The following is a 13,239-nucleotide window of genomic DNA, read 5'->3' as shown; positions in this document are numbered from 1 at the left end:
TGTGTTATGGAAAATCAGAAGTAACGACGGTACCACCTACATACACCCAGACCAGAGACAATATAGAAAACTAATAAACTTTTTCTACATCGACTTGGCCGGGAATCGAACCCGGGACCTCGGAGTGGCGTACCCATGAAAACCGGTGTACACACTACTCGACCACGGAGGTCGTCGACTATTTATACATTAAATAAAGTAATATTCGAATTATACTTATTTAAAATGAAACTTATTTATATAAATAAAAACAAGAGGTGTCGTTTGACATCCGGTTGGAACGAAGTTGCTTCTGCTGCATAATATCACACACTAGGTGTGCCCGCGACATCGTGCACGATTGAAAAATAAATGTTTTGCTATATGTACTGTGTATACATACATATACATTTAATAAAAAGCGATTATTTTAATATTACGAACAGACACTCCTATTTTGTTATATGTATAGATAGATTAAATGACAGACGCGAGGAAATAAATTAAAAATGTTTGCGAATAATTCAAATCAAATCAATTTTATTCAAGTAAACTTCACAACGAAGCGTTTTTGAATCGTCGATATTAAAACACTACCACCGTTTCGGAAAGCGGCCTCCAGCGAGAAGAAACGGCAAGAAACTCGCATAGTTTTTTCTCTTTTCAAATAAACAGATTTACAATGCTGTTTTTTTACAATAATTAGTGTCCTGTGAGGGAACCCGAGCCTAACCCCAGGCGTTTTTTTTTTTTCTAAAAAGTACTCTTTTAATTAATAACAAGATTAATTTACTAATTTAGTCTTAATAAGCTTTTTAAAAATAACACGACAAGATATGCATGTATTATTAAAAATCCCGCGTGAAATAAAACAATAATAAAAAATAATCATTCATTTCGTAATCTATACTAATACAATAGATCTGAAAGTAACTCTGTATGTCTGTCTGTATGTTGCTTTTTCACGGCAAAACCCTTAAACCGAATTTGATAAAAAATGGTATGGGAGAAACTTGAATTCAATGGACTTAGGCTCCTTTTTATACGTTACACTTGAGAATTGAGAACCAACCCCTTAATTAATAGCGAGCAAAGCCGCGAACGACTGCTAGTATTATATATAACTGTGTATCATAGAGAGAGACAAACGGCAATGTACTGGAAGGGGAATGACAGTATTTCCTAAAAAAAACCCTAAATAAACTTCGTTCAAAAAAATGTTACATAGAATTTAATTTATAATAACTCAAACGATTCACTACACAGTATAAAACAAAGTCTCTTCCCGCTGTGTCTGTTCCTGTGTATGCTTAGATCTTTAAAACTACACAATGGATTTTGATGCGGTTATTTAATAGGAGCCGAGATGGCCCAGTGGCTAGAACGCGTGTATCTTAACCGATGATTTCGGGTTCAAACCCAGGCAGGCACACTGAATTTTCATGTGTTTTATTTGTGTTTATAATTCATCTCGTGCTCGGCGGTGAAGGAAAACATCTTGTGGAAACCTGCATGTGTCTAATTTCAACGAAATTCTGCCACATGTGTATTCCGCCAACCCGCATTGGAGCAGCGTGGTGGAATATGCTCCAAACCTTCTCCTCAAAGGGAGAGGAGGCCTTTAGCCCAGCAGTGGGAAAATTTACAGGCTGCTAATGCTAATGCTAAATTTAATAGGTAAAGTGATTCAAGAAGGTCTATATTTATAATACATGCACAATATCGTAGAGAAACACTGATAATTTTAGAGGTGTCTTATTTGATGTCGTAAATAAACGAAATTTTTGCGCTTACATTGCAAATTCTGACTGAACCTTACGCGATAGATAAATATCACCGTTTTTTCCATTACTCTGATAATATCCGATGAGACAGTAAGTCCAAGACAAGTCTGGAAAGTATTCAGTGGAGATATAAAGGTTTATGGCATAGCAACTTTTGCTATCAAATATTTGTTGCTTGACAAATGTCACAATCAATAAATCAGTATTGTTGAGTATTATACACACTACTGCAAAGGTCCATAATACTGATTAACTTGATTTGATATCAATCCGCAACAAATATTTGATAGCAACACTTGCCACGCTATAACCGTAACAGCACCACGGTTGTAGGACCAAAGGCTTTACTTGGATTTTGATGCACGGAAGAATACACTTCCATCTCTCAGACTCCGGATTGTTAGTGAGGAATCTTCAACATCAAACCTGGTGTTTGAACTCTGTTTATAAAGCCGCACGTCCCCTCGGGACTATTCACTGGACCAACTTTGCAGTCATTGTATTATTAATATAGATGTCGTCTATACGATTAGTCGATTAAAAATATCGCAATTAGCGTCGAAACTATTATTAAAACTCACCGAGATGTCTTGAACGACGCCGTGGTGTCGGCGAGCGTCTCTTCAAACTTAGGTCTACTGGTTCCAACTGGATGGGCGCTTCGCATGCCTGGCAATCACAAAATTAACATACTCAATTTAAAAACAATATTGGCAATTATAGAACTGTATACCGATAGAATCACTTCTATCGGCTTTCACAAGCTTAAAATTTAAAATTTCATAAGGTTTAAATTAAATATTCAAAAATAATCAAAAGAAAACACAGGATATACAGATAAAATTTCATTCAAAAAGCGTCTAACGCGCACAGCACACCCCTAAGATTTTCCCTACCAAAAAGTGGCCAAAAGAAGTTTTCACATCAAAAATTAAAGTGAAAGCTAGTACCGAACAATAATTATTCTATCTGAAACCGAAGAAATCTGATGGTAGGGCTCATTAGGTGCAACAATCATCATGAATATTACCATGACTATTATCCAACAGGAATACTCAGTATTGTTCTGTCCCAGTTTGAAGGAGCAAGCCAATGTAACTACAGGCATAAGGCTGGTGGCGCACTGGCGATCTAAGGAATGATTGTATTTCGTACAGCTTCCACCATCAGGTGGTCTATGCTGGTCTGCCGATCTATATTATTAAAAAAAAATATGATAGAAAAGGCGCGGAACCAACAACACTACTTGTCTTTCAAGGAGCGACAGTACTAAACTGTCGGAATTTGGGTGTTCCTAAGAGTTACTTCTTCCTTCTCTATTTTTGATAGAAAAACTTAATAACAGGGGAATGTCAAGCAGGGAAATCTGTTTTTTTAGGATATAGGTAGGCGGACGAACGAATGGGCCACCTGATCGTAAGTGATCACCATCGACCTAAGGATGAGAAGGACCGCAGATCGGGTTCAGTGGCGCGCCTTGGGGGAGGCCTACGTCCAGTAGTGGAATAGTACAGGCTGATCAAGTTGATGATGATGATCAACGAAAGGCAATGGCTCTGCAAGAAATACCAATCATTGTTTAAATTTTTGGGTCAGTTACAGTCGTTGTCAAAAAAGAAGAAATTACAATTATTATTTTACTGTACTATATAATTTGCACGCAATTAAAAACCATTTTTAATAACGTCAAAGAATTCGAAATCCTCACACGCGTACACGCATTTTAATGTAATATTATGTGTCCAGTTGCATTTCCTATCAGCAATATCAGATTAATCTTCTAAGAACCTATCATAAAAAAAAGAAATTTAAAAAAAACGCCTCATCGCTCCGCTTGTAACTCCGCTATCAGTGACACCCCACGTCCTTAGATCAAGACGAGTCGTGCATGCGTTGCGCAAAGGCCGATCGTGCGCCACGCCTCTTGATGCCACTTACTATATCTTAAATGAGACCTAACTCGCGCTCACCTCAATACTGCATCGTAATTATAAAACGTTTACAACCTCTATTACATATAAATAATTAATAATATAATTATAAACTTTGTAATACATCGGAAAACTACTGATGAAATGTGATGGACGTTGGGAATGGATATTGGGTAAGAATTAAGATGTTCAATTATCAATAAAAGTTCGCACTTTTTCACACATTTTTGTTGTAATACTAACTATCCCTTACATCGCCAAAGCGCCACCAGCCTTGGTAACTAAGACGTGATACCCTTGTGCCGATAGTTATATCATATACTAGCTGCGCCCGCGACTTCGTGCTCGTTTGAATTTAAGAAAAGTTATTGTTGTAGCCTAAGTTACTCCTTATTACATCAGCTATCTGCCAGTGAAAGTACCGTCGAAATCGGTCCAGCCATTCCAGAGATTATCCGGAACAAACAAACAGACAGACAGACAGAAAAACATTTTAATATTACAAACAGATGCTCCAATTTTGTTATATGTACATATATCATAGTTATCAGTTATAATACATTTACCATAACACATTTCTAACTTTTTTATGTCATATATATATATATATATATATAGGCGGACTGGCAATTGAGCCCCAGGGGGCATCAGGATGTTAAGTGGTCACCACTACTCATAGGCATGGGTACTGTAAGAAATATTAACCATTTCTCACACCATCAACACGCCACTAAACTTGGAAAAAGACCTTATATCCCTTGTGGCTGTAGTTATATCGGTTCACTCACCCTTCAAACCACAACATAACCGTACTGAATAGTGCTGTATAGTCTATAGAATACATAAGGTAAACTAACCTAAACTGATGCTTTAAATCCCTACCATATTTGCAGTCAGCACTTGATTGACAAAAATACACAACTAAAAACAGTGCCTGAATATACAACTATTACAAACAATTTATACTACATTATAAAAAAACTTGTAATCCATCCCCTTTATAATGAGAAGGTCTGATACCCACCACGCTGTTCCAATATGAATTGGAAAAACATATGTAATAAATACATACAAAACTAAAATGTTCTCGCTATCACTTGGACCACAACCCGTCGATTCGAAGAAGCACCTAGCATCGATTTACGTAACATTCGGTCGTGTGAACGTACCACGCCCGGGTTAAGTTAAATCGTTACCACAAAACTAGCTGATCGACCCAGTTTCGATTTAAAACAAAATAAACATTGTAAAATAAGATTTATTATCATGAGACACAATGACATGGCAAAATTGCAAATACAATAAAAATAATCGAAAATGTCGCTCTCTTTCTTTTTGTTTTCGCATGAGGAAGTGAGATAGAAATATAAAGAGTGAAATTGTCTATTTCGAGTGACTTGACACTTAATTGGCGGTTTAGCGAGAAACTTCATCGTCTAGTTTTAATATCACCCGAGTGCACGTATCATAAAAGATCACTCATATTTTTTCATAACGCAGCAAAAAGTGTAACTTCAAAAACAGCAAAAGATTTTTCAATCGATCACACAGTTAATAAAATCAAATCAAATCAAAATGTATTTCATTCAAGTAATATTTCACAATTAAGCGTTTTTGAATCGTCAAAATTTAAACACTACCACCGTTTCGGAAAGCAGAACAAACGGCAAGACAATAAAAGTACAATAACATTAAGCAAAAATCAGAACGTACTTTACCCAAATAGGCTCTTAAAAGCACTTTTGAAACACTCGACAAGATGCCTATAAAGCTGCCACCGTGAAAAATATAATCTATTAAGAAATATAATAAATACTTTCGATCCACAATAAATGGTCCACTCAGGTTATATGTACAATGTTATGTAGGTTAATCTATCACTAGTTTTCATTTACATAACATAAACAGCCTGTAAATTTCCCACTGCTGGGCTAAGGCCTACTCTCCCTTTGAGGAGAAGGTTTGGAGCATATTCCAACACGCTGCAATGCGGGTGGTGGAATTGACATGTGGCAGAACTTCGTTGAAATTAGACACATGCAGGTTTCCTTCACCGCCGAGCACGAGATGAATTATAAGCACAAATTAAGCACATGAAAATTCAGTGGTACTTGCCTGGGTTTGAACCCGAAATAGTCGGTTAAGATGCACGCGTTCTAGCCACTGGGCCATCTCGGCTCATTTAAACACAACCTATGTTCCGCTAAAATCATGAGTAGTACTCTAGTTACCCAAACTGCTCTAGACCAGGAGTAATTACTCTAAATTAAATAAGATATTAGTAAGTACTTGGTGGTAGGGCTTTGTGCATACCCGTCTGGGTAGGTACCACTCACTTATCAGATATTCTACCACCAAACAGCAGTACTCAGTATTGTTGTGTTCCGGTTTGAAGGGTGAGTGAGCTAGGGTAACTACAGGCACAAGGGACATAACATCTTAGTTCCCGAGGTTGGTGGCGATAATAAAATGTAAAAAAAAAAAAAAGTTTAATTATATATTAATAAAAGATACTGCATCAACATATAAAATAATCACAATAAACCCACGTTTGCCCGGCTCATATAAAACAATCTAATGAGTAACGAACTCTCGGAACTAATTAAAACGCTCACACTCGCAACCCACACGTATTTCGAAGACACTGCACATCAATTTACGTAAGTTTCAATTCGTGCGAACGCGCCACGCCCGAGGTTAAATGTTAAAGCATTCATAATTAGATCTCTAATGTGTAATTTTCCTTTCAAAAAAAAAACCTATACAAGTGCTTGGTGGTAGGGCATCGTGCAAGACCGTCTGGGTTCATACTGCCTTCTCATCACCTATTCCGGTTCCGGTTTGTAAGGTAAGTGAGACTAAGGACACCATAGATCCTAAGGTTGCTGGCTCATTGTCTTCATAATATCTGATGAGCCATTATCCCGTCCACCTTCATATATTATAAATAATGGCAGTCTGTGCATATGCCACTGCTGTGATAAGTCTTCCTCTCCCTCTAGAGGAGGTGTTGTCAACACGTTGCTCTACTGCGGTTTCGACAATACACAAGTGAGAGGCTGCATATAAAAATGCAGATATTGTCACAATGACTTCGAGCGAATACGAATTGAATTACAATACAAATTAAGCATAGGAAAATACATGGTACTTGTTCGAGTTTGTACTCGGTTAATATGCACGTGTTGTAAGTTCTGGTCTATCTCTATTCTACATACGCCTATATTATTAAATTTTTATGTAGCATCGTTACAGTTACGTTTGAATAATTTAATTTCAGCGTTATAATTCAAAATTATTTAAAAAAAAAAACCTACAGAAACTTCCAGAACCTACTTTCTAAAACTTTAAAATCTAATCCAATGTAAACGTGCTAACTGTCAGGTAGGTCTAGCAGGATGAAATTTTGCGTCTCATTTCAAAATCCTGCCACATGTGTATCTACAAACCCACATGGGAGCAGCGTAGTGGAATTCGCTTTAAGCCTTCTCAACGAGAGAGGTCTTAGCCCAGTAGTGAGCCATTTAGAGGCTTTTGAATACTTATGGAACGTAAGTTACTCTTCTACATGAAGACCCAGCTTCAAGTAAGCTAGGACGTCAAATAATTAACAATATTTAATATAGTTCACAATATTTATTTATCCAGTTTTTGTTATCCTCCATTTAACAATTCCCAGATTAACAATTCACATGTCCGATTCAAAAATATTTTTTCTACTTTTATTTATAAAAATGTCAAACCAAAAAGTATTCATTACATTTATATAGTTCTGTGATTGAATATAACTCATTAGCTAGAAGCTATATAACCTTTAATTATTATTAACTAGCGACCCGCCCCGGCTTCGCACGGGTGCAATTTGGGTAATCCCTAAGAGATAGACATATACCATCGCGGACTTTTTTGAAGAAAGTACTTCAGTATTGTACACCTTAAAACGTTAAGGTGTACAATACTGAAGTACATTATTTTGATCTATCTCGTAGGGTTCAGCCAGCGTTTACAATGTTAGCGAAAAAAATGTATAAATTTACGACATCACATTAGAAACTTTTAAAATTATCAGTGTTACTTAACTATATTGTCTATGTATTATATACAAAAACCTTCCTCTCGAACCACTCTATCTATTTAAAAAACCGCATCAAAATCCGTTGCGTAGTTTTAAAGATTTAAGCATACAAAGGGACATAGGGACAGAAAAAGCGACTTTGTTTTATACTATGTAAAGATAAAGATAAATATTTTATTTGAAATAATTTATAGGCTTACAATACTGTGCCAATACGAGTCAGTGGATACACACGGCAATGGCAGGTTGCCATTCGGTACATGCATCATCATTAATCTATACTTTTATACAATATCAGAAGGATAATAAAATGCGTTGTCCATCCGATTATTACAAAGAAAATCGCTCTGCTTATGATCCCGCTGTTACAAACACCACGCTCATATCTGAAGGTGAGTCGTGCGTTACGTAAGATGGGCTACGTTCGGATAAAACGCTTAAATATACATTAATGTCTGAATAAGACCAAACGTTGTAGAACAAAAATATTTCACTTATAAAACCTTCAAGATGTGAATTACAAAAAAAAATAAAATAACGGCAAATACTTATCATTAGAGTCCGAGCAAACGCAACTAACCTTTAATGAATCTCTTGATCGGTGATGAAAAAAAAAAACAATGGCTGTCGGGTTAAATTATGCCACATAAACACAAGATGGCGCCGTGATTACAACACGTGAACCTTAACCGATGACAAACAAGGACCGTTGAGTTTGTGTATACCCCTCCCCCCACCTAAACCGTTCCCTTAAATATAGCGGAGGCCTAAGCCCAAGAGTGGGACAGGTTGATATAATACTTTACTTTTTACATTAACATGGAACCAGAGATAGCTTTACATTCGAAAGAAACTTGAATTAAAGTTTACTTGTTTCAGAGTTAGTGGCACCAAACATCACATATTCCACCACCAAGCAGCAATAATTATCATTATTATTATGTTCCAGATTAAAGGGTGAGTGAGCCAGTGTAACAACCACAAGGGACATAACATCACAGTTTCCAAGTATACCGCATTGGCGATGTAAGGTTGAACTTATCGCTTAACATCAGATGGTTTATTTTCACATCCACCTACCGAGGTCAAATAAAAAATCGCTCCGCCTATGGATCCGCTATCACTTGATACGACACATTAAAGATGCTTCGTGTATTTGATTGCGTAAACTATTAAATCGTGCGCCGGCGCCACGCCCGGACTGACTATTGAAGTGTTTTTATTTATACTATCATGACTCTGTGGTTTAATAAGTTTTAATAACATATATACATACATATATACTATAATAATACTCAGTTGAGATATTCAAGTAATTATAAATTTAGCTTATGAAGTAATTTTCTACGAGGCGTAATTCAGGAGCTACCATTGACTTGACACTAACGGATCAAACCCACGAACAACGGACATCTGCCTTATATTTAGACAGTCGAAACAGTAAAAAGGGAGTTTTCATCAGCTTCCTTTGTGGTCATTTTATTTCGGTTATTTTGTAATAAGTACGTTGTTGTTATACATTTTTGGAAAGCTAAGAAAACGGTTATGTTTTTAAAATAATCTAAAGGACAAGTTTCCTAACGTTTATTTTTAAGGCATTTTTGTGGAAAATAATAAAAAAAAAATTGGCCCAGTGGTTAGAACGCGTGCATCTTAACTGATCATTTCCGGTTCAAATCCAGGCAGGCACCACTGAATTTTCATGTGCTTAATTTGTGTTTATAATTCATCTCGTGCTCGGCGGTGAAGGAAAACATCGTGAGGAAACCTGCATGTGTCTCATTTAAACGAAACTCTGCCACATGTATGTTCCACCACCCCGCATTGGAGCAGCGTGGTGGAATATGTTCCAAACCTTCTGTTAATGTAATGTAATTATTATTTTAATATTATAGACACTCTCATTTTATTACATGTATAGAAGATTACATTACATTTAAGTAGAGAGTTAATGAAGACGATTAATAAAGAAAACGTTTACTAATAATAATCCCTATTGTATATGTATGTATGTGTGCACGATATCTCTTGAAAAACTCAATTAATTTATATACAGATAATGTTTTTATATACAACAGTCGGGAGGCGATCTTTTTATTTCATTACGGTGTAAATCTCGATAGTTTTAAATAAACACTAACATTATCTGTAAATGATATCGCCTGGCTAGCAGGGCCGGATTTACCATATGGCTTTTTGGGCCTCAGTCCAGGGCCCCGTATATTTAAGGGGGCCCCAGCTAAGTCAAGTCAAAGTCAAAAACAAACGATAATGCGAAAGAATCCATAATTTTATTAAATTATGGTTTGCAGCCCTGCATTTAATCAAAACGATTCAATTAATTTAATTCTAGTCTACGTTCAGATATGTCTTAGATGGGCCCCTAAGTAGTGCTAGCCGAGGGCCCCCTAAACTTACGTCCCGGCCTTGGTGGCTAGGTATCTATGTCTCTTCATATATTGTCGTGTTTTGAACGGTGAGTCAGTGTAACTTAGACACAAGGGACGTAATTAGCATGGTCAGTGGCGTATTGGCGATGTGAGTAACGTTTACGGATGTTGGTACCATCGTTATATTTATCAAATATATCAGAGTAATGTATGTGATGTTGTCCAATATTTATCTATTTATTTATTAAAAAAAAAAAAATCATTCTCGGGGTAAGGTATTAAATTCAAGTCAATTGTAAAAAATACATTGGTAAAGAAGGCATATTATTCGATACAAGATTATATTGATGATAAAAAGCGTGGAGTTAATGCTCGTTGACTTCCAGGCAGGAGACATTACATACATATATAATTGTATTTAACTAACATGACTGTATTTTTAGATGTTGAAAAAGAGTAACTACTGGGCTTCTTGCCGATTCTTCTCGGTAGAATCTAAATTCCGAACCGGTGGTAGCTTTACTTAAAATAGTTTGTTAAATGACGCATCAAAAGTGCTTGTAAAAGCGTACTTGAATAAAGTATATTTTGATTTGATTTGAATATCTCATGACATTCTTGATGAATATTCGTTTACCAATAATAAGTATCATAGCAATGTTGAATATTGCTGTAATATTTTGTCTTTGAACGCGTGAAGAAACACATTTTCACACTCCGCCGGTCCCGACGCACGCGAGTTACACTAGTGACGTGTATTTATCGATATAAATTATTAAAACGATTTAATTATACACCGTATCGCAATACATCGATCAAAACGCATAAATGAATCTAATTAAACGCCTTATTTGGCGAAATTGATTGTTTTTTACGATATCTGTTTGAAAATTGATAATATTAGCGTTAATTATATGTTCAATTATTCCGTTTCCTGTAACCGATCAATGTATCGGATCCTGTTGTTTATACGTGTGTGCGTTTTACTCGAATACGCTGTAACGGTGCGTGATGACTTTGATGTTTATAATGATTATGGATTTACTTGAAAAACAAAATACCTACGTATTTTGTTTTAATTTTGAATGTGGTAAATCTTGCGTTTTTGACTCACAGTCAACAAAGATATTTAATGAATGGTTTCAATATGTCATATATAAAAGTAGCTTTATGTTTAATTCAACATTTAACATGACAATTCAAAACTGCTTTTATGAGCCTACTTGAATAAAGATCTTGATTTTGGTTTTGAAAGGGAGTCCAGTGACGGCCTTTTAAGTTTCTCTTTTTAAATAGAAAGTTAAATTACAATTAGAATGCGACGTTTATATAAATTAAAGTTATACCTCTTTTGGCACGTTGTAAAAAATATAAGAGTGTTTTTTTAATGCATGCGCGCTCATGCATGATACCCAGTATCATGAAAACTACACAGTAAAGTTACTCGCTAAGCTGTCAATCAAGTGTCAAGTCGCTTGAAACAGATACCTTCACATCTTATTTTACAATGGTTATTTTATTAAAAAAATAAATTTGTGCAATTGAGCAAGTGTGAATAAAAGAAAAACATAATTCTTATTCATTTATTGTACTCAATTATTAAAAAGCCCGATTAAATAGAACAACTCAAGCGCGTACCTTTATAAGTACAATCACTTATTATTTTGATACAAGGCTTATAACAACGTATTGAACTCAGTAACATGCTTATCATAGCATCGGCTATACACAGTCAATCTACATCTACATTTCTTTAGAATATTCGCCCAACTGTCTGTGCTGTTCATACTATCGTATCTACAATAGGAATTATTTAAAAATATTATATTTAAACCTTAATCAACAAATCAAAGCCAAGCCTATTTTATTTAGAGAACTTGTCAATTTTCGTTTGAGTTTACACGTATTGAGTACCGACCCAGATACTCAGAGGCTGTCTGTCTGACGGAAGAGATGATCACACAGAACATGATGTATAAGTAGATCACAAAAGTGAAAGAAAAATGTTTTAAATTTAACATAAATTAAAAATATCGATATCATACAGTCGCTTCACTATAAGGCGTGGCAGAGGCGCGGCACCTTTCGTAACTTCCTACATAAGTTGATCGTACAACGGAGTCGAGTAGTAATCGCAACAACAATTTTAATATCCAAAGATCTTTACTTAATTCGTTAGCTCGTCCCGACCTCGCTTGGAAAGAAATAGCGTCTAGAATCTAGAATATTCTTAAAGAAGTACCTATTATCTTAAATAGATATCAGAAGAGATTAAGTCGTGATATATATATATATATAAATAATTAAAGTACGTAAACAGACTGACAAATAGCCCGGTTGATGGTAAGTGGTCACCACTGTTGGTAGACATTGATCCTGTAAAAAATACTCCTCTTATCATATCAAAATACTCCTCCGCTTGCCTTGTGATAGTGTATTTATGCAATATGGGATCAGGGGGTGATTGACTGACTTGCTCAAAGCCATCAATTAAACCTTCCCCCTTACGAGGACACGAGCCTTTTACCCACCGTCACATTCACGCACGGTCTGCTGTTCCTAAAAGCGCAATAATATTTATTTTCAATTTTCATGTTCGAAACCGGGACATATAATGCTCGTACGATTATGTAACTCCTATCCTACCATAACGCCCCCCCCCTTACCATCAATTCCTCAAAGTTTCCGATAATTGACAAATGAATAGATCAATTAAATAATATCAGATCGCTGATCTAGACTCGAATTAACTATACACGATTTTATCCAGTTTTGGTGTGTGTGTGTGTGTGTGTTGGACGTAAGTACACGATTTATAAGCACTTGTGAGGGGGGCTTAGCTTGTATAGTTTGTTCATTCATATCGAGTATTATTGAAAAGGGGTCAATTTTTTTATCAGTCAACCGAGTGGTGTATTCCTTGACCTATAGACAGACATCTGAGATTCTTTCGCCGGTTCTTATCAGATATGTGGTGTTTTCTCCCGAACCGGTGGCAGACTGACAATCAATAGGAGAATGTAACGCTTCCGTAAATTGGCGACGAGATACTACTTTGATTACCTGGCTCGCTCGCGCTT

At 36.0% G+C, this 13,239-nt stretch overlaps 1 protein-coding gene across 1 annotated transcript in view; it reads right to left on the bottom strand.

Annotated features, from left to right (window-relative positions):
* Positions 1–13,239, bottom strand: part of LOC125075106 (Krueppel-like factor 3) — a 57,171-nt gene that overhangs the window by 31,569 nt on the left and 12,363 nt on the right. Inside the window, exon 5 of the mRNA XM_047686723.1 lies at positions 2,345–2,432. Within this exon, the coding sequence (XP_047542679.1) occupies positions 2,345–2,432 (88 nt within the window). The remainder of the gene's footprint in view (positions 1–2,344; positions 2,433–13,239) is intronic.

Source organism: Vanessa atalanta, chromosome 29 (assembly GCF_905147765.1).
Source record: "Vanessa atalanta chromosome 29, ilVanAtal1.2, whole genome shotgun sequence".
Taxonomy (NCBI): domain Eukaryota; kingdom Metazoa; phylum Arthropoda; class Insecta; order Lepidoptera; family Nymphalidae; genus Vanessa; species Vanessa atalanta.
Note: the sequence above shows the minus strand (reverse complement) of the source record. Positions and strands in the feature narration are given on the sequence as shown.